Raw genomic sequence first — 22,106 nt, 5'->3', positions numbered from 1 at the left:
CACTGCCCCACATCCAAGGCATGCTCCCCTGGATGAGTCCTCGTCCACCCAGCAACTGCATAGGGATGCAGAGGTGGCCCTGGGGACTCACCTCTCTATCTAGGCACCTCCGCACAGGCTCCAAGCACTTGGTTCTTAAAACTGCTGAGTGAACAGACTCATAATTGAAATTAAAGAGGGCTATATGAGCTCAGCACCTCTGAAAATCAGAAAATAAGCAGTTCAGAGCCTTAGAAATCTTTTAGGAGGCACAGCAACATACAGCCATTGCTGGATAGTTTTGCCAAGAAGAAAACATTAAGGGATGCTGCTTGTGCTTGAGTGCTTGGGCAGACAAAACAAGCTGTGCAGGACGGGCAAGTCGCTTGGGCCTGCAGAAGTCTTCAAAAATGTATCCGGACTAACTCTGAGTGTAGCCCTTTCAATTAGTTTCATTCAGACTAAGGCCAGAAATGACTATTTGTTCATCTAATACGGCCTTTTGAAATAAATATGTTCTTGTATAAGGGAAAAGTAAACTATTCACATTTTGCATTAGCAATTTTTTTACATCTTCTTTGCCCAAAGGTAAATGGCAACAGAAGGCAAGGTAAACACACACACACCCCTTTCCATCTCTTTTATGTTTGATTTCTATGACGTTTCACTGTTCATTGAATTTTGCCTGTGTTAGTCCTAAATTTTACATCTGAAAGGTGAAAATGTAAAAGAAAAAAAACAACCCATACACATGTCTCTAGGCTTGTTTCTAGGCTATTAGCTGTTGTGCCTGCCTACTCTTTATAAAGTTGTTGTACATAAAATCATCTATCTGGTTGGAAGAAATACATGATTCTCAAAAAAAACCAACCCTTTTCTCTCCCTTTCTCTCTGAGATTTTAGCACGTCAAACTTTCCGTTTATAAGCTGTATGCCCATAAAGGAAATTCATTTTTAACTACATGTTGTAGGTTAAATGCACTAATAAAAGCAAACGGGTATAAATGCTACCAGAAAGTTTAATGCCTGTCCTTCCCTCAGTTTTCTGGTCTGTTAAGTGCCCCACAGACCTGCACCTTCACAGCTCTGTCACACTTCACACGGATGATTCGGTTATACGTACAGCCGGCCGGCATGAATCTTGCATTAACCATAGCTAAACTAAAACAGGATTGCATCAGCACGGCCCTCAGCTCATCCGTGCGGTTGTGTTCTCACACACCCTCGATGGGCTTTGGCTGGCTGGCAGCAGCCTCCTGCTGTCCCCTGTCCCAGGCAGGGGTGCAGCTACAGGCTCGTTCCCCTCAGTGGCTGGGGGTTCCCCCCATTGGATTGAGGAGCCAAAGAGGGAAGTTAGGAACAAACATCTCCCCCAGGGTGGTGCTTTGATTGCTCTGTCACAGAGCTGAGGTAGGACACAGAGGGACTTTTCCCTACACCACGCTTTCCTCCAGCACTGGAGCTGCATGGGGATGGAAGAGCAGCAGGGCTGGAGAGCTCCTGTGTTAGGTCAGGCTGTGGCAGCTGTGGGTGGGAAATGCTTGCCTCCACTTCCTCCCTTTGAGAGGATCCTGAAAGGAAGAGTGCTTCTTCACTGGCCTTTCCAATCAGATCCCTGCCAGGCTGGCTCGGACCCATGTTGTTTCCTCACTATGAGTGCTTCGCAGGGATAAGGCTCTCCTGTGGCAAGCCAGGATGATCAGACAGACCTGCCCACCACAGAATCATAGAATGGTTTGGGTTGGAAAGGACTTTAAAGATCATCTAGTTCCAAACCCCCCGCCATGGGCAGGGACAACTGATCAGGTTGCTCAAAGCCCCATCCAGCCTGGCCCTGAACACTGCCAGGGATAGGGCAGTCACAACTTCTATGGGCAACCTGTTCACTGGCTCAACACCCTCACAGTAGAGTTTCTTCCTGTCCTGGGTTTACCAGGAGCCGTTTTGCTCCTTCTTAGTAACTGGTGCAAGCTCTGTGTTTTGACTTCCAGCCTGGGCAGAGAGCTGATAACACCGATTGTTTTTAATTGTTGTTAAGTGATGTTTATTCTGGCCAAGGACTTTGTGAGTCTCATGCTCTGCTGGGGATGAGGGGAGGCCGGGAGGAAGCAGAGACAGGACACCTGACCCAAACTAGCCAAAGAGGTATTCCATACCACAGCACGTCATGCCCAGGGAGGTAACTGGGAGTTACCCGGAAGGGCACATTCTCTCTTCGGGGGAGAGGGGGGGTCGAACTCGTTCGGCGGTGGTATCGTATTCTCTTGTTATTTTCTCTTATGAATATTATCATTGGTGGTAGCAGTAGTGATTTGTGTTATACCTTAGTTACTGGGCTGTTCTTATCTCAACCCGTGGGAGTTACATTCTCTTGATTCTCTTGGTCGGGGCAGGGGTGGGGGGGTGGGGGGTGAGTGGACGAGCTGTGTGGATCGGTTTAAACCACGACACTTCCATATATCTAATGTAAAACTACCTTCTTTCAGTTTAAAGCCATTCCTCCCTGTCCTATCATTACTTGCTCTTATAAAAAGCCCCTCTCCAGCTTATATGTCAGCTCCTTCAGGCACTGGAAGCTGCTGTAAGGTCTCTGTGACCCTTCTCTTCTGCAGGCTGAACAACTTTAGCTCTCACTGCCTGTCTTCACAGGAGAGGTGCTCCAGCCCTCTGAGCACCTTCTTGGCCCTCCTCTCACGAGCAGCTGAGCCCGCCGCACTCAGTAAGAGCATACGCATCCAGCCAAAGGCTTTATGGACACTGGGTCCAAGGGGAAGTCAAGGAAAGTAGATACTTCATTTATCAGAACTGTATAGAAATAAACAGAAAATGTCCCCAGAGCACAGACAGCATTCTTCCCTCAAAGATAAATATGTGAACCCCCCTGTTTTACCTCATAAACCTTAGGCAAGCAGGTCTCCTGGGTCCAGGTGCCGCCAGCACAGGCAGCAGACCGGAGGCACTGCTGGTCACACCAGCCACACTCCATGAAGGGAGGTGCCAGCAGGCACTGGCTGCAGGACCTGAAGTGATGGCAGCCTGGCCCCTTCAGCGGGATCTTTGTTACCTGTAGATGAAAGACATGATGCACAGATCCTCTAAATACACACACTAAGTGGCAGAGAGAGTCTCTTTTTATGCAGCGCGCCACGGTGCTACTCAGATTTCAGATGTGCAAGCCACGGTTCGACTTCTCTTTAGCTCAGTAATTATAGGATCTTATAAGTAATTTAACTGACATGATTTTAAATTCGCTTGGGAGAAACCCTAAAGGCATCTTACTGTTATATACAGTTACTACCAGCATCTGGTGTTTACAGCAAGACAGCATTTTTTGCTGATGGAAAAAGAAAATAGCAGTGTGCTTCTCCCAGTTCTGCATTAGTTCTTGGAAAAAACAGTGTATCTCAGTGTGCCTTAGTTCATATGCTTGTAAAAATAGGCATGATGGGTATTTCAGCCTTGGCAAGGCTGCATTAATGTCTGTGACACATTTCCAGCACGTGACTGCCCTTGTACTTGTTTTTTAATGCTTATAATAAACCCCCCTATATTATACCTAAAATAGGAATTACAATGTATATTATTTAAAATATCAGGCTATTCCTGATAAGTCATTCTGAATAGATAACAATTACTTTTAGTCAAAATGTTAAAATCAACAATTACTACATAAGTACATCATACTTCACACCTCAGTCCATTCCTTGAATTTATTTTGGACATTTTCTTGAAGATTACCCTTGTAAATATCTCATACATTTCTAATAAATGATTAATAACCACCTTTACTAATGGCTGATGTATTTCTGTAAATCTTATAGAACTCAAGAAGTCAAATTATTGCTTACGATTATGGTTTAGATTATCTGTAACATTATCTGCTGATGTTTTAAACCTATTCTACAATGCATATCTACTTCTGACAATACTGTATTTATGACAGCTCTTCATCTTTTATTAACCCTCTGCAGACTACATGCTAAAGCAATTTCCAAACCTTACTATGAACACTGACTCCCCATTTTAAACAAACTCACATAACTCTTGCACACACCCCCCTCCTTCAAAAGTTATGATGTTATGACACAAACCAACAAAAGCCAGGAAACTGTGAGCACCATTCTTTTCTTAAGCCATTGTGTGTTTTTTCTTTGCAAGCACTTGAATTATGGACAGGGTTTCAGCCTTAAAATTTGCATTTCCTGGCTTTTGTTGGTTTATATCACAGCTCTTACATTATTTAAACATTTCTCAATATTAGGCCATCAGTTTGTTTAATTGGGGGGGGGGACATCTTGGAGGAAACTTACCCCTCCAATGTTCCCAAGGGAATGGCAAGGCTGGGAGGATGCAGAGCATAAAGCAGCAGCGTGAACAGTTGCTCTTACTGAAAGTTGCTGTTCTGAAGGCAAGTTTTCACAGTGCACAGAAGGGTTAGATTATGAACCACTCACCTTTTTCCCAGTCACTACCAGGGTATAGCCATCATCTGCTAATGAATTTTTGACGACAACATGGGGAGAGACAGGGTGGGAGTCAAGCTGAAAGCTGACATGTGGAGCTGTGGGTTCTGAACGGGAAACCACTATCTAAGAAAGAAAGAAATTGGGAAAGTCAGCAGGCAGTGTGTGACACAAACTCATGCTGCTCAGTGGTCTTGCATTCCTACCACTTCTCTGCTTGCATAAATTACTTTACATTACATTGCATAATATTTTGCATAATGTTCCATCATGATCTGATTAAAGAGCTATAAAATCTACTTTATTTAACACAGCAAAATCGTGGTTGTTGGAGGATCCTCACAATACATTGTATTTATTAAAATATGAAGGACTCATTGCATGTTTTATAGTCTTTAATTTCAGGTATTTATAAATCAACCCTAAAAAATGAAGATGGGTCACTTAGCCCTGCGCATTGAGGAAAGAAGAATTTTATCTACAAGGTCTATTTAAAAGAATCTTAAAACTCCAGGCCTTCAAAAGTCAAAGGTATTTCCATTTGTTTTCACTTTGGTCCTTCAGTTTGAAAAGTAAAGTTTACCCTGCGTCAGCCGTATCTGGTCTTGATGCACGTGGGGCCATTAGAATGCAAACCTATGGCAGGCCCAAGTCACCACTGTGAGCAGCGCTACAGAGCCAGAAATACATGGAGCTTGACTCCCAGAGCTGGTGAAGTGGCTGTTGCTGTAGGCAAGCTCCTTGCAAAATGTGTCTGGGCACCTTGAGGTCTGGGTCCTGCTGATTTCTGCAGGAGCCAGGTGTCCAGGACAGAGTGCTCAAAGCACATCTTAAATGATAGGGAGAGCTGGAGACTTCTTTGGAAGATGCTCCAAAACAGGAGCCTAATTTAGTTGTCCTGAAGCTCCTTTGCAACAGCCTTCTCTCTCCTCAACTTTAGGAGATCTTAGGGAGATTAGTCACACCAGCATGAAATTCCTCGACTAGTCATCTCTCTGCATCTTGAGTTACCTAAATACTTCTGAGAATCTGGGCCTACTCCTGCAAACACACGCTTAACTTTACTACTGTAACTTTGTTGACTTTAATGGGATGAGTCATGGCTGTTAAGCAGAGGCATAAAGCATCTGCAGATTGGGGTGGATATTTGATAGTGAGATTTTATAGGCTTGTGCCTGTGATCCAGAAGGATGCGCGCCCAAATGTGATAGCATCAGGCAACAAAGGCAGAGGATTGTTTACATGAGGGAAGATCATGTTCATGTTTCAAAAGCTGAATCATGTGTAGTTTGCTTAAGGACTTTAGATAATCAACATTTGCTGAGATTCAATGGGGTTCATTATTTAAAAAGATTGAAGCCATTCTGGAAATAACTTGTATGTCAAATGTTTAATTTTTCACCATAATGAAGCTTTTCTTTTGACGGTGAAGGCAGCATCAGAACAGCTAGGACATTGACTTACATGATTTCACTGGCTTTTCATACTGCCAAGGTCTTTCAACAAAATGGCGAACTCCAAAACGACTTAGAGATGCTGTAATTACAGCTGATGTTTTATTGTAATTCAAGACTTAAATAAAATATATGAGGAATTAATTCATGGCAATAAGTGCTTCACATCCCAGAGGTATTTATAGTTTGGTGTTACAAGAGTCTTTTCTTTTTCTTCAAAATGAACCTGGCTTTTTTAAAGACTGCTACAGGTTTGTTTCAAAGTACAGAAAGTGTAGCTTTCCAAAATCAATAAGGTCTGATCATTTTGGTGACACAGAAGTATGGTCCCTCACTCAGTGTATTAGGGCATGAGCTCTGTTTTTATATTCAGGACAATGAAAAATAAAATGGACTGCAAAGCTGCATGAAAAAACTTGATTAATGTTGGCATTATGAGGAGAGGTAACACCACAGCTGCAAATACCTTTTTCGTTGATCATTAGCCATGTCTCATCTCGAATACCCACTGCTATAAAATGCTAAGAATTCTTTTCTATCATTAATCCAGGCTTCCTCTTATTGCCAAGCATTCTTTCTGATTGAGCCACAGTGTTAACCCTTTAAACACATCTACATTGCAACCTCAGAGCAGTACATAAAGATTTGGATCTTATCTCTACAATCTTGGAAAAATTATTCGGTACTTTAAACACTGACTGACCTTTATTGTACTGAGGCTGATAGTCAAATCACCTGCTCAAAGATCAAGTAAAAAGACTCTGACCTTATGACATACAGGGAGCTCAAATTACACTTCCTAACTCATTTGGGACTATGGAATAAAAGTTAGGAGTTTGCTACCAGCCTACAGTGCTGCCATAACAGATAGTAGATGCAAAAATGCTCTTTTTGGTCTATGTAACACTGCATTTTTTGCACCATCAGCCCAGTCTTTGAAATTCTATCCTACCCTAATCCAACATAACCCTTAAGGAAAAAAGCAATTTGAAGACAGCTTCTACAGCAGGAAGAAGAGGCTACTTAGGACTTCAGAAACCTCTAATTTTTATTGCTTGGGACTGAACTAGTATGCATACAAGTGTGGCTTTAATCTGCCATGGACACACTATCATACACAGGCTACTTCTACCATGGAAATGCTTCAGTACTACAGAAGTGTTTCTCTTTGCAAAGACTGTGAAGTCCTGATTTAATTTTCTGCTTGTTTGTTTTTGGTTTTGTTTCTTTTTTTTGGGGGGGGTGGCGTTGGGGTTTCTTTACATTTTAATAATTAATTTAATAACCAAGCATTTTCCAGAGCATCAGAGAAGGGACATCTACATGCCTGCACTCAGGCAGTTAGGAGAGAGGGAACGTCTTGCACAACTAAGTAATTGACCAAAAGAGAACAAGCAGGTGTTAGCAGTAAATGGTCAAGCCTTGCAATAGTGAGAAGTCACCAGATGCGTTCTGCAAAGTGGCTGTGTCAGGAACTCTTCAACATATTCATAAATGAGTTGGAAATGTCATTGAGCACCCAGTGACAAACTTTTCTGATGATCTGAAGGTATTCAAGGTGATAAGGATGATGACAGACTATGAAGGATGGCAGAAGGACTTTACAGGACAGCATGTCAAGGCAATAAAATGGCAGCTAAAATACAATGAAGAAGATGAATTTAAAGTGGTATATGATAGATAGTTCCAAGAAAACATCATCTCACTGCTCAGCAGCAGTCAAAAAAAAAAAAAAAAAAAACCAACAAAGCCCAAACAAAGAAAAGCTTAGGAATTATTGCAAAAAGATTAGAAAACAAACCAGGAAACATTCTGATGTCATATAAATTCATGGCTTGCCCAAACCATGAATTCTCTGTGCAGTTCTTGCTGCCCCATGACAAAAGGAGTATGTTAAAATGGGAAAAGGTTCAGATGATGACAAAAGTGATGATAACAAAGGTAACAAAGATGATGAAAAGGCTGTAATGAACAACTGAGTAAGGGTAGGTGTGGAAATGATATGGAAAAGGCATACAGAATCATATGTGGGTAGAGACTGACTACCTACTCTCATCTAATAAAAGTACTAAACACCATGAAAAGACAAAAGTGAGAGTCATGTTCAAAGCAAACAAAAGAGTAAGACTTCCTAGCAATCTGTGATGACCTATGGGACTCCTTACTGAAGGATGCCAATGCAAGAGGGAAGGGGATGCATTCAAAGGGAAACTCCACATGTACATGGAAACCTGTACATGTACCCTAAACAGACAAAACCCAATAGCTCAGGAAATCCCCAGAATGGAAAACAGTTGGATACTTGGAGCAGAAGGTTTTACATATGTTGCCTGGGTCCCTGGACATCCGCTTGTCACCACTGCTGGAGGCAGAGCACTGACCTAGATGGACCTTTCATTTAAACCCATGTGGCTCTTCTGATGTTCTTACAAATAGCTCTCCTGAGAATTACATTCATTACCAGTAACTACAACCACATCCTTCTCAAAGCAAACATACAAAATAATGTCCCTCTAAGAGAAAACCAAACAAGTATGTGGTCTTTCAGCATAGCTCAAAGCACTTAAATGAAGGTAACAATGAACAGTTAGTTAATAAATATATTAATATTTTTTATATTTGAAGTCGGTGATCACTTAGTTCCATAAGTACGAAAATAATTCATTTAAGTATTATTTCATTGCCATCATCTAGTATCAATGTTTAGTAACAAGACTTGACTTCAGGTTTGTTTATGCATAATATAGCAAATTAAGACTGTAATAACTTGAGTTAAAAAACAGCATGCAACAGCTTCTTCTAAAAATCATTCTGGTGCTCAGTTCTGCTAGTCAGCAGGATTGAATTACAAATGTTATTGTCTACATGTTGAAATATCTTCTGCAAAAATGAGAGGCTTTCTAAAATCAATCCCATCTAAGTATCATATTGTTATTTTTTCCCTGGATGTCTGGCAGGTGTATGCCATTACCCAGCAAGAGATAGGCTCAGGGTTAGCTTTATTGTGTAATGCCTCCAATGCGCTGGGATATGCAGCATAGCCCTGCTAAAGGCACATATGTAGCTCTCTAAATGCAGTATATCATTCTAATCCACGGAGAGTATAATGGATCTCCTCTGAAAAGTGTAAGCTTTACTACTCAAACTGAATATTAAAACATGTGTGCTCTCAAAACAGTTATCTGGCACCAGGTGTTAATTTTAATGTGATGATATGGATTTTGCATTATGCGATGTTTGATGGGATTTTTTTTATGGCAGCATCAAGATACAGTCTTTACCACAGAAAGAACTGCTATTACAAAACTTTTAAAAGTTAAGCTATAGATATGAAAATGTTACTTATCAAGAGTTTGACAGTTTTCTGTTTGTTTAAAAATGACAAAGTGGGAAGGATTGCAACATTCCTATAAATGCACACACGCACAGTTTGCATTTAGCCTTAAATAGGTCAGACTGCCAGTACTGAAAAGCCAAGGGAATTGCTGGACCACAGAGGAAGGACAGCAGTGAGCATTGACGACAACCTTTGCAATGACTCCATGGGCATCCTACCACTCCTTCCTCCTTCTGGCTCCGTAAAGCTTAAGGTCTACGCTCATGTATTTCTTAACCTCCTCGCACTTGCTTCCAACATGCCACTTGCTGGCCACTCGCACTGGGGGGTTTTGCTATGACTACATTTGTCTGGTGGGACAGGAACTAAATCAAAAGAAGTTTGATCATTCTGAAGGTAGAAATGGCTCCCAGTACACTATGATATAAACTGGATCTGAACAACCATGCTGAAAGTCGCAAAGCTCTGTACTTCTCTGCTCTGTATCAACTCATTTTGCTGATAGGAACTATGGCTTTGAGCCTCGATTCCTGGAGTGGTGAGGACTTGTCACTTTGCTGTTTCCAAGAGGCGAGCAATGCTGAAGGCTTGGCTCTTTTCCTGCTGAATTCTGGGTGAAAGCTTTCCAAGCCTTGACTGCAGTTACAAATAAAAAGAAGATGTGATTATTTTTGTCTGTACTAATCTTCGTAGCATGCATTATGTTCCCTGGCATGTAATCTATGAAAACAGCTATGACACATGCTAATTTCTCTTTTCAGAGAAATGAGATGTGTGTTAAAGTTTGTTGGTGGTGATGGTGTTTGTTTTTAAGTGTTCCTAGGAAATGAATGTGACTATCAATTGTTCTGTCTACTTCAATGTGAAGCCAACAAGTTGAAGCTCAGTGTGTGAAAACTTCCCGAACCATTGATCTGTGAGAGCCCTGTCCCTATTCCTCATCAGACAGAATCAGAGGCACCAAATGAAATGATAAGGCAGCAGGTTAAGGAAACCCCAAAGGAAGCTCTTCGTCATACAAAGCAGAATGAAACTACGGGAGACACTGTCAGAGCCGACCATGGAGGGCAAAACAATAATTGCAAAAAACAATAAGCAAAATGGATGGAAAAGAAGTCCATAAAGAACTATCAAATGCCAGATACGGCTGCAGTTTCCAGCTCAGGGAACCTCTGGGCCACTGTGTGCCAGAAGCAGGAGAGTACTGGGAGAAGAATCACTGTGTGCTTTTACTTGGCTCATACCTCTCCTTTACCCATCTTAGCCTCTGAGAGAGACAGGAATAACTCTGCTCCTTGAACCTTTATTCTAACCCCATACATCCTTTCTCAGCTAAAAATCTGGCTTTAAAAAAAAAAAAAAAAAGGAATATAATTGCTCCCTAGAATAAGGCTTATGATTCTCTATTGTTTCATGTCTAACAAGTGCAGAGAGGCCCTGAGGAGGGTGAGTAGCCTGTTGCGTGACATGCTCTACTCCAGCAAGGCCTGTCTGTGTCATCATGCTTTGGTTCTCGTGCCCTAAGCCATTTTCAGTCCAGGATCTGTTGAGACATGACAGTGCATTACCATGTTTTGCTAACACTTGGCTTCACAGTCACAGCTGGCTCATGTCCAGCTAGATTGGACACGACTGCCGCCAGAATGTGGCTGACGGCATCTCACAGAGTATGTATGCCCATGGGAAAACCCCTTCCTTACCTCCAGAAGCAACTGATGGCTGTCCTGCTGGCCCATGAAGATGAGAGGGCACATGGGGGAACTCCTCACTCCACATGTGGCCTAGATGCTGCCCGACTGTGCACTGAGTTTCACTGGTATAGTCAGAAGGATGAGATGGCCCTGCTGCCAGAATTGCATCTGAAGAAAGTGGTTGCCCACAGTAGTTGTAAAACACAGGGTGAAAAGTTCTCTATCACTCCCTTCTTCATGAGGAGGATAGAGAAGTGGGTGCTCTGCTTGCACTAACAAGCAGTGCATTTGCTTGGGCTTTACCTTCAAGCGTAGGGAGCACATGCAGTGTTCTGCTTCCAAGCACAGCGTTATGCTGAAAACCAGCCTCTGCACATGTGAAGGGCATCAATCTCTTGTTCATTAAGGCCAGACCAAATGTGAGCTTTTCAGAATAAATCCTGCAAAACTTTCTTATATCCCACTCTCCCCAGAGCTATCAGAAAGATTTCCCCTTCCTGAAGAACTTTGCTCGTTTCTTCATAAGTCAAAAGTCACTCTCTGAAATAATACCGGGGGGGGTGGAAATCACACTGGTACTGAGCAAAACCAGAAGGTATTTTATCTCAATGTATCATGGGGGTTTTTATTTTACAAACCATAATTTCACCAAATTCTGCCTGGTATTGAAAGTGTCTTTTCCAGTTATGAGTTGTATTCTCAGCACAGCTTCTTTGGCTTGAGCAGAGCAAGGCTGCTCTACACCAGCTGAAAATCTGATTCGTCAACTATAACAGTGTGACTGGGTGCTGTTTTCTAATCAAATAACCACTGTGAAATACCTGATTCACTTTGCACCCAACAGCTGTACTTTCAGTCTGTGTTCCCAGTCACACTCTGAAAACAAGCACAATAAGAAAGGCTGAAACAGCTGCAACTTCTCAACAGAAAAGGGGGGGGGGAAAGCTTGTTGTCAGGCTCCAGCTTAGGAAGGAAGTAAAACCATTCTTCTTTTCTGTCTCATGCATGTCAGCTGTCTCAGAAAAATGATTACTGCTCTGTTTTGTAACAGAAACTCCACAATATTTGGTAAACTACAAACTCCAATCTATTCATGGCCAAATACAGATTTAACATTTCTGATGGAGCCAAAATATGCTCAGTATGTCAATGGGCTGCAATTACTCTCCAGGAGAGCTTCGGAATTCACCTCCTGGCCCCAATTATCCTCATTAAAAGAACTCATGAATCTTCTGTATTTGGACCATCCACATTGATTTTATTTTAGTTTTAGATTTGGGCTGAAAAAAACAAACATCTAGTGAAGGAGGTTGTATTTCCTTTCCAGTATTAGTGCTTTCCAGAGCTGTTTAAGTGAATAATTGTATTCAGTTGAACTAAAAGCGCAAGCAGAAAACAACAGGTGACTAAAAACATACCTGCTTTTGCATTCTGAATATTACTGTCTCTTCAGATTACTTCTTTAAAATAAGTGGAATATAGGTTATAGTCTGAGCTGGACCTTTAGCACAGTTTTGATGGGTAATGCCCTAAGTTTCAGTGGAATCACTTGTAAAGATAGGAACTATTAACTGTAATATGTCTCTAAATACTTTGAAATTCCAGAATCAGGTAGCTATCATCTACAGAAAGAAAACCTTTGTTCTCAGAAACTACATGCTAAACCTTCTGTTGACTTTTGCAGCAATGCTGTGCTATAGTCATGTGGTAAAGATAGAAAAATGGATGGAGATGGAAATAGAGACAGATTAGGGGGCAGTAGGAAGGCAGAAAGTGATGAGCAGAAGAAATGCAAAAGGAGATGGAAAGATGGCAAGAAAAGCGAAAGAAAGAGAAGAAGGAGAATGAAGTGGTTGGCTGCTAATCATGTATAAGCAAGAATATGAGAAACATTTTCAAATAGATTTCTTCAGGTTCAGTACCAGCAGCTTGCTGCTGCATCCACTGGCTGCTACAGCACAGGCTCAGAGCTTCAATTCAATTTTGGTGACATGACCACTATGTTTTAAACATCTCTCCCTTCCCCCCCCCCCCCCCCCCCACCGTTTCATAACAATTAAAGGAAACCCTAAATTAAGACAGCAAAAATGTTAATTAAGTGTTCATTACTTTCACTAAGCTGCTTCATATTTGGGCACTTCAGGGTGCAGTTGTCAGAGACAGAGCTACTGTACTACTATTTATTCTAATCTCATAGATGACTGCTAATGCTGAAATTGATGTCACAAGCTGAATTGTCTAAATATGGTGAGGTTTGGTATTTCAAAGAGGATACAAGATAAACTGAATTCACTGGAAGCGCTGGGCTTATTTTCTAATTTTAGAAATCTATATATGAATACATTTTTCTTTTGCTTTTAAATAGTTGGCATGAAAAATTGTTCGAAAGATGTTAATACAGCACAACCAGTTTTAAAACAGGTTCCCTGATAGTCAGAATTTTGCAGCTAGTGTTCTCTGAAAGCATACCTATCTGAAGGGATATAGTTAACTCTGAAAGAGATACAAGATACAAGGAGACTGCGCTGGAAAATTTATTATTTGCATGTATAAACAGCTGAAAAGATGAGTGCAAATGACTGTGCAAAAGTGAGGTGCGTAAAAAGAGAAAACCTGAGGCTTCTTTGTAATATGTTCCAGCAGATTTGTGAACGAAACAAAAAAGAACATCATTAAGTTTCTTTGCTGAAAATGTGGGGAAGTGTTTGGGGATATCTTTTTGATAAATTAAGTCACTGTTAGATTATCCTGATTTTTTTTAACCCACTATACTTCAGTAATGGTTGTTTAATAGCTCAATTTTTAATGATCTCCATCTCATTGCAGTTAATAGCTATATTTCCATAGAAACACTGCAAATCTGCTTTAGTTGGGCATTTGTTAATGAACATGTTTGAAAGCATTTCCTAGATAACTATTAGTGGGGAAAAAAAAAGATTTAATGTAAATGAACATTAAGTTCTGAAAAAGCTGTGCCTTCTGTATGCTACAGACCTGTAGCCTTTCCAAGATCATTTAAAGGCAAAACAAATACTAACCTTTTTATTTGGAAGTAGCCTCATCAAAGGTAGTCATTATGCTTATTCTCCTGCTGGCTTCACCAAACCCTCAAAGAAAGAGCTCCTACTTATTACAATATGAGCCCAATGCTGACTTCCCCCTGTAGCTCAAGCCAATCTATTTCAATGATGAGAATATTTCTGCTAATGGCAGTATGCAGTTTACACAATAGCCTTTCTTTTGATCTGTAACTGAACCTGGAATGGGAAATGTATTCTGGAAATGTTTTAATTGTTCCTTGAGTTAGGCAAATATCTGAAGTGTGTGGTGCAGGATTTGAATGAATAATTTAGAGAATGCTACAGATAAAAACAATGATGCGTAATGCTGCCTTGTGCTCTCCACCAAACCTCCCTAAAAGCTCTGTTACAGCCCAGAAGAAAAGCTGTAAGACAGTAGTTATTAACAGTATTTTGTAGATAAGGAAGTGGCTTCAGAAACGTTAAACAAATTGCTCATGTTTGCTGTGTGAGCCAGTTATCTACATTTAAGAACAGAGCACAGGCTGGTCCTGTGTTCAGTATGTAGATCTTAGCATTTGGCTTTCCTGCACTGAAGACGAACTGCAGCTCAAAGTTACGGTGGTCACTATGGGAAGTTCAGGTAAAACTGCCACGGCTGTCGTTGAACATTTTATTAAATTCTTATCTTTTAGGGGAAAAAAGAAACATGATTTTCTCCAGTTCTCCATCTGTCCTTTATGGTAAATCACTTGACTTCCTTCCCTGCAGAAGCATTATGGATTTGCATTATGGGGCAGGTTCTGTGTCCTGTCTGTACAGGAGATAAGATATGGAGGTGTAGGATTCCCTTTGTCCAGAAAGGGTGCATATACTGGGGACAGTAGGTAACCCTACTTACAGGAACAAGCAAGGGCCTGAAACTCTAAGACATGCTTAGAGAAACTTGAAAGTAGGTAGAAGAGGAACAAATCTCAATTCTACAGATCTGAGTCACAGGCTATGAGTACATTAGCAAGTAATTTGGTGCCAGAGGAGTGGATCAGTACATAGAAACAAGTAATGCTGAGGCTCCTGCTTCTACATTATAAGCTGTCTTGGCATTTTACACTGAACTAGATTTAATTTGATCCTCTAGGCTAAATGACCATATGAAGTGTATATCTGAAGCCGTTTGAAGAATCAGGCACTGTTCTGGACCTTTCTGCCCCATCTAGGGTTGTAGTGTATGTGCTGTGTATCCAAGACAGAGCTTTCAGTTTAGTTTCCTTTGAAAGAAATCTGGTTTGTATGGACCAAAACTGCTCTGTGAACTGAACCGGCTGGACTAAGTAGAGATCATGGTAGAATTTGCTCCAAAATCATGTTCCAGGCCGCAAAGCCCATATAAATAGTTAAAATGAATGTTCTATTAGGCACTTTGTTTATATTCCAGAAGCTCTATTTTACTCAGCAATTTCAATTTTATAATGCCCTCTTAAACTGGGCTAATATTGCTCCTCACTTACCACCATCCTGCTGAACTCTAGTATGTATTTTTATTGTGAAGGTGTAGCATATTTACCTGCATGAAGCGGCCCTCTGAAGTTCCCAGATTAGCAACAGTAAGGTTCCCTTTGGTGAAGACAGATATTGAAGTTAAGAGGACACTGTTGAACTGGCCCATGAACAAGTCAACCCTCTGCAAGGGAGTCGTAACTTCTAAGCGATATTCATCATCTTGTGCTCTGCAGTATGAAGCATTTCTTGAAAAAGCCTGTTAGAAAATGAAGTACAGATGAGTACTGTCTTTACGAGTAGGAATAGATCTTTGTCAGAGGGAAGTCATTTAGCACAAATGCATTTGACCAAAAGTATTTTAAAATGTTTCAAACTTAATTGCTCCATCAGTTATGATGTTCCATGAGGACGGCAACGGCTTCTTAATGTTACGGGAATGTTTCTTTTAACATTTTTCTTTTTATCCTGTCTGTTGGCTATAAGACATAGGATCTTTATTTAACCAGATGAGATGTGTAGAACATGTGTCAAGGTATCCTTTCTCTCAGTGACTTACATAACGCTGCTTCTCCAAGGGTCTCAGAATTCTTCTGCAAAGCCTGCCCAGTGACACACCTGCGCCTAGAACACTGATTCCTAGAAAATGATGCTCTGAAAATGCTGCAATTTTTTTTAACCCTTTTTTGCACTAAAATAACAATTTCCAGCACTCTTGTCCTCCTATTCTCTTTTCAGCACCTTTTTTTCAGTGATAAAACAGAAAAGAGGAGAAAAAGATGGAGAAAAAGAAAAGGGAGATAAGCCAGGAAAAATATGCTTCTGATTGTACATTTGAAAGAAATGATGTGGAAGACAGCTTCATATAATTACTTAGGCTATTGTATTGATCATCTATGCCTCATGCACTATTTTGTCCAATCTCCGTATGTCTTGAGTGTACTATAAAGTTGCTGCATTTATAGGTTTTTTCTCTTTTATTTTGGGAATAGAGATTACATGTTTTTAGTTTTCATTGGAAAAATTCTTGCACAGTACAGTTTAAATTATCTCTTGAGAAGAATATAACCTGCTGTCCTGACAATTCAATAGTAATCTATTAACTGATAATTCCATTACTATTGATACTACATCATCTGTTTTCATGAGATCATACAGATAACAACCAGGAACACCTTGAAGGATCTCTAACCAGCTTAAATTTGGAAGTCATCTAGCATGTTCCTACTATGACATATATTATGAATAAACATGTAGGGAGATTATAAAGGATCTTACGGTGGTTCCCTCTGCTGAAATCAATCGAGAGCTTTGTTTTTCCTATTTATTTAATGATTTGTTGTTGTTACAAACATGTTTTAAAAATTTGGATTAAACCTTTTAAAGAAAGTCAAACTCTTTCCACCAAATTCATTAGATCTGGAACATGCCCTAAAACAACATGTAGGAGTAAAATTTTATTTTCTTGTATTCTAGGTTCAGGTTGTTTTCCCTTAAAGTACTATGAGAAAGCACGCAATACACCAAGAGCTTCTTGCTGGCTCAACTCTGGCGAATTCCAGGAAAAGCCCAAGGCATTGAAAATGCTATTAACAAAATGCTAAACCTAATAGCTCAGTCCTTTGCTGTCGAATCGCAACATTTCTGAACTGTGCACAGCAACAGCACTGGCAGGTAGTTTTCTACAGTCTCTAGGAGCTGCAGCCAGCACTTCTGCCAGCTTTTCTCCAGGTGCCCTGTCCATTTACTGTATCACTTAGGTAAAACCCTGTGTAAGACCAAACAAGAGCAACTGAAATCTCTGCACAGTGCCTTAATGATGCAGAAAGAGGGCTTCCAGATTAGACCTGATATAGCAGTGCCTTAACAGTTTGTTATCCACATGCTAAAGGGTTTCCTGTATTAGTTTTGGTATTAATTGTTAATGTATGGTGTGTTTTGGACTAACACTTTTCACTAGGAACACTGAATACACTTTAAATATCATTTAACCCAGTATTTGACTGGGTTAAATCATCAACAGACAAATTTAGCTTTTCCTTTTTCTGGCCAGCAAACAAGCTAAAAGCTTTATTCTTTTGCACTCATATTCTACCCAGTCTAAAAGTATTTCTGAAACATCTGTGCAAAGATTACTCATACAATGAGTATGAACAGTTCAAGTGCAGAAAATGTACAGTTTTCATGCTTTTTGAAATAAGGCAGATTTGTGAATTTACCCTCCCCCAACCTGGGATCTCTGCTCTTTGCTGTAGCTCCTTTTCTCCTGTAAGCAAACAACTTTGGGGAGAGATGTTTCTGTGCTAAACTTAAAAAAGTACTTCCTCTTATGCAGTCATCTTGATACGATTTAAGCATCCTGACATGCCACATGAAACCCTGTTCAAGCCCATTTTAACAAGTGGCTAAATTTTCCTGTTTGCCCCAACACCTTTCCTAGCTTCCCTGAAGTCGGCTCAGCCACAGAGTCAGCTCAGCCTTCTTCAGAGATGTCGTAATTTTGGGTATCTGCCCAAGACCTGCAGATTGTTCCACATACGGCTCTCTTACAAAACCTGGCGCTTCATGGATTAACCATAATGTAAGGTTAGCTGTTTAAGAAATAGGAAGACTTTGATCTTTGAGTAGAAATGCAGAGATTAAAAGGCTACTTAGAAAACCAAAGGAAGATTGATAACACAGAAAACTTCGGCAAAGAAGCTGCTTTAAATTAACTCTTTGAAGCCTGACTCCCTCCCTTCTTTCCTCTCTCTCAGTATACACGAGTATCCATTTGGCTGCCAATGTGGAAAAATAACTGATGTCAGATGATGCACTCTGGATATTATGCCAAGTTCCAGTGACAAATCACACAACTATTGAAATGGACGATTAGAGTGGGGGTAAGTGCTCGGGTTGGGCTATACTGCTTCTCTTGTAGGATGAGAGGTGCCAGTCGTGCCTGTGATTCATAGTGAGGGCTTTGTGAAACTGGTGTAGGTGTGCCACTGGAATGCAATGAGGTGTGGGCAAGCCCTGCCTCTCAGAGTTCAGATGGGTACGGGATAGCTATCTTATTTGCTCATAGGGGAAATTGTGGTGTTCTGGAATTTACCCTTGATTCCGTGCACAGAAGATGAATGCACCTAAAAAGTCTTTCTAAATAGACATCATTGGGCTGGGCTATTAGGAGCTATCACTGTTTGGCAGTTAACTGATTATTTATATGTCATATTCAGTGAGTATAAAAATAATACTTTGGACAGAGTTGTACATCTGAAGCCAAAAGTGCAAAGCGGGGAGGAAATCTTCAAGTCCCTAACGAATATCTCAAAAAAATTACCCGGTTAGGTCAGTGTCAGAACCAATCAGTCTAGTCTCTGGTCTGAATACAAGACTCTGAGGAAAAAAAAACAAACAACAAACAATAACACAAGATTTTAACCATAAACTTTTTGTGAGCAAAAAAATTTATATTTGCAGCAACTACAGTGTGGAGAAACACTCCTTCAGGCTCATCCTTCCAGAGCTGGCCAAAACCTGTTCTTCTTAGTTAAGTGCAGGGCTCAATTAGAAAGACATATTATGTGTAATGTCCTGATGTTAAGTTTAATGTCTTAAATTAATGTCTTAATCATAGCGGAACATCTCATGCGTCTTGTGAACGATTTGGAAGACATCATTAAAATTAAAATTTAATCTGACAAATTGGGAAAATGGTCTGAAAGTAGGTAAAATTTCCTAGTGTCAACTGTAAAATACTACAGTTACAAAGAACTCAAGTGAAAGCAGGAATAAGCAGGAGTCTTATTTCCTGCTGGTTTGTTTATTTGACTTTTAACTTGTTGGCTGTCAGGAACCAGATTCCTAAGTATCAACTTTTGTTTTCTGCTATGGATCCTGGGAGTCTCTCTCAAGAGAAGTAGGTACCCACAAGTGTTGACAGCATGTCTCCTTTGAGCCTTTCCATGTATAACATGGAGCAGAAGGAAACAAGCTATTGCTAAATGAGCTGGATCCTGCTATCTGCAAATGGTAAAAATTCTTTCTCAAAGAAACTGCTGTAGAGCGAATGGATAGATGATTCTACATAACAAACTGATTCCCAAGATGATTAAAACCAGAGAGGGTGTATGAGTTCCTTATCTCTTCTGTTGTGGAGGTCAGTGAATTAAGATAAATAATAGAACTACAGTTTTCAGCAGTGTGTTCTATTGGAATCGGGCACATAATGGCGAAGAATTTACATGCACAGCAGACTCTGAACAGGAAGAGTAACTGTGAGGAACGCAGAAGAATCTTATCAGATTTTCCTCTCTAAATATTCTTGTGTATTTTTAGCCAACACAGTTTTGCTCTTCCATAATACATTTTAATTTTCTGGGCAGTTTGCAGTATTTCTTATCAGGTGAGAAGTGCATTCAATCACTGCTTCTCTCCATGTGAAATACAAGAAGTGAAATTCTGGCCCCAGTGAGTCAATGAAGTCAGGGTTTTGCCTGAAGAGGATGAGTGACTTGATCACCATCATGCTGGAGTTCTGTTAGAGGGCTGGATTTAGAACCTATATTGTCTGTTTCCTAGGCCCATACAGATTAAAGTGAGGGATGTTATAAATTTGACCTATCATTATCTTTGAAAGGAATTGCACCTTAAATTTCATAAACCTCATAAATCTTCCCAGCTGTCACATACCAGTCTTTTTAATTGTGAACTCAGTTAAAGATGACCACTAAGGTTCTTGTACTTACAGCTCTTTGACAAAATGGGAGAGAAGAAAAATAAGCAGGACAAACTTTCTGACTTCTGATACATTTACGTGTTCTGATCACTTCATGCCTTCTTCTGTCTCCTCCATTGCCAAACGGACTATCTCCCTCCTCCTTTCTTATGTGGTTTCATGCCATAGCTGGCCAGAGCGAGTAAAGAATAATGGAGAAGAGGAGAAACATATAAATAACTGTCTACTATGCTATCACAATGGAGTATTTTTCTTCTGCAATTTACAAGATAGGAAGTTTGTGAAATGGACAAAAATTTACTATTAGCAATTCAAAAAAGTCATAGTCACATTTATTGTTCTCACTATACACAACTGTCAGAGGATGTCTGAATTCTGTATGGTTATGAGCACATTCAGTGATGACAGAGAAAAAAAATATGGATGCATTTATTTTTTGGAAGTAATTGACCAGAAAAGAATCTCTTGTGAACAAACTCCAGCACTGTACAACAGGCAGAATAGAAGCCAGCCAGAACTGAGAAACATGAGAAACAGAAATTCTTTGGATGTAGCATGCTGGCTTTTGCCAACATGATCAACTGCAAGTCTACAGGGAGACTCCTCACCCCATGGGTCACTATAGATGCAGTGTGATTTCCCAAAACTTGCAGCTGCATTTCCAAGAGAAGCAACTGTGGGCAGCAAAACAGGGTTGGCCATGCCTCAGTACTAGTAACATGCACTGTTCAGTAGCATATGCACATGAAGAGTGTTCCTTATTGGCACCAACGTAACATTGCATTTATATTCGTTTCACTCTGTTTATCAAATATTCTCAATTAAGAGATCAAGTCTTTTGTACCAAGCTATTGCACATATTCACACTGATAGGGACAGTAAGACCTCAGAAAGAGGGATCCCAAACAGATGAGGCAGCTATTTGCAGTAGGGACTGCACAGAATCCAGCCTAGAGCAGTCTCTGGGGATATGCAGTGCTTAGCCCACTTGCTGCTCTCACAGCACAGAAAGACAGCTAATTTCCATGTTAATGTGGCAGTGATAGGTACTAAGTATGCTGAATTTCTTTCTTCTTCAAGTCCTATTCTTCTCAAGAACTCCATGTTCTTGAGAAATGTAACAGAAATCACTCAGAAAGCACATCACAAGAGAAAAGCATTTGAAAACTATTCAAAATGCTATGCGCTTTTTAAAATACATTTCTGCACAGTAGCACCAGACATCATTACCAAGCATTTCTTGTAATCCTAAGGAAGGGAAAAAAACAAATAATAAATGCAACAGCTTGATTTTGCCAGTGGACACAAATTTATGTGCTAAACACTTCCCATAGATGCAGATCGACCGTGTTTCTGGCTTCTTCTTGGCCAGTGAAAGACAACTCAAGGGTGTAGGTGCTGTGAACTCAGTCCAGTGTCCATGGAAAACTGAACATGCCTGGGGCAGGGTACTGGTTTCTCCTGTTTCTAAGAACTGCTGAGGCACTAAAGCTTTACTCTAAAAGGCTTTTAGAGCTTTTTCCTCTTTTTGTTTTAAACAAAGAATTGTTTCCCTCTTCTTCCTTCCTTCTCTTCCCAATATTCCTCATGTATTTGAAAGCAATTCAAAGGAGAGTTTTTTTATATAAAATATAGAAGTACGTTCCCTTTCTGCGAATAAACTTTTCAAATCTCAACTGTGAAGTAGAAGACGTGAAGAGAAAACAAGCAATTGGAAACAGTCCTTTAAGACGGAAACAATCAGGCAATCCTAACTATGCAGTGGCCACTACTATGAGTTGCTACTGCCTGGATATGGTCCGAGTTACACAGGAAACCAACCCTTCAAAATACCACTTGTTGCAATACAAGGAACAATTTAGAGGGTATCACTGAAGGATTAATTATTTTATGCTATACTTTCGATTTCAAGGACTTGATCTAGAACTCATTGATGTCAAATGGA

The 22,106-nt window shown here is 40.4% G+C and overlaps 1 protein-coding gene across 7 annotated transcripts in view; it reads right to left on the bottom strand.

Moving 5' to 3' along the window:
- Positions 1–22,106, bottom strand: part of MET (MET proto-oncogene, receptor tyrosine kinase) — a 94,191-nt gene that overhangs the window by 42,800 nt on the left and 29,285 nt on the right. For all 7 annotated transcript variants that reach the window (XM_065699550.1, XM_065699414.1, XM_065699491.1 and 4 more), the window contains 3 exons: positions 15,509–15,700; positions 4,434–4,568; positions 2,870–3,043 (listed from right to left, as the gene is read on the bottom strand). In XM_065699550.1, coding sequence (XP_065555622.1) covers positions 2,870–3,043; positions 4,434–4,568; positions 15,509–15,700 — 501 coding nt within the window. The remainder of the gene's footprint in view (positions 1–2,869; positions 3,044–4,433; positions 4,569–15,508; positions 15,701–22,106) is intronic.

The sequence above is a fragment of the Lathamus discolor genome, chromosome 1 (assembly GCF_037157495.1).
Source record: "Lathamus discolor isolate bLatDis1 chromosome 1, bLatDis1.hap1, whole genome shotgun sequence".
Classification (NCBI taxonomy): Eukaryota; Metazoa; Chordata; class Aves; order Psittaciformes; family Psittacidae; genus Lathamus; species Lathamus discolor.
This window is presented reverse-complemented; position numbering and strand designations above follow the sequence as displayed.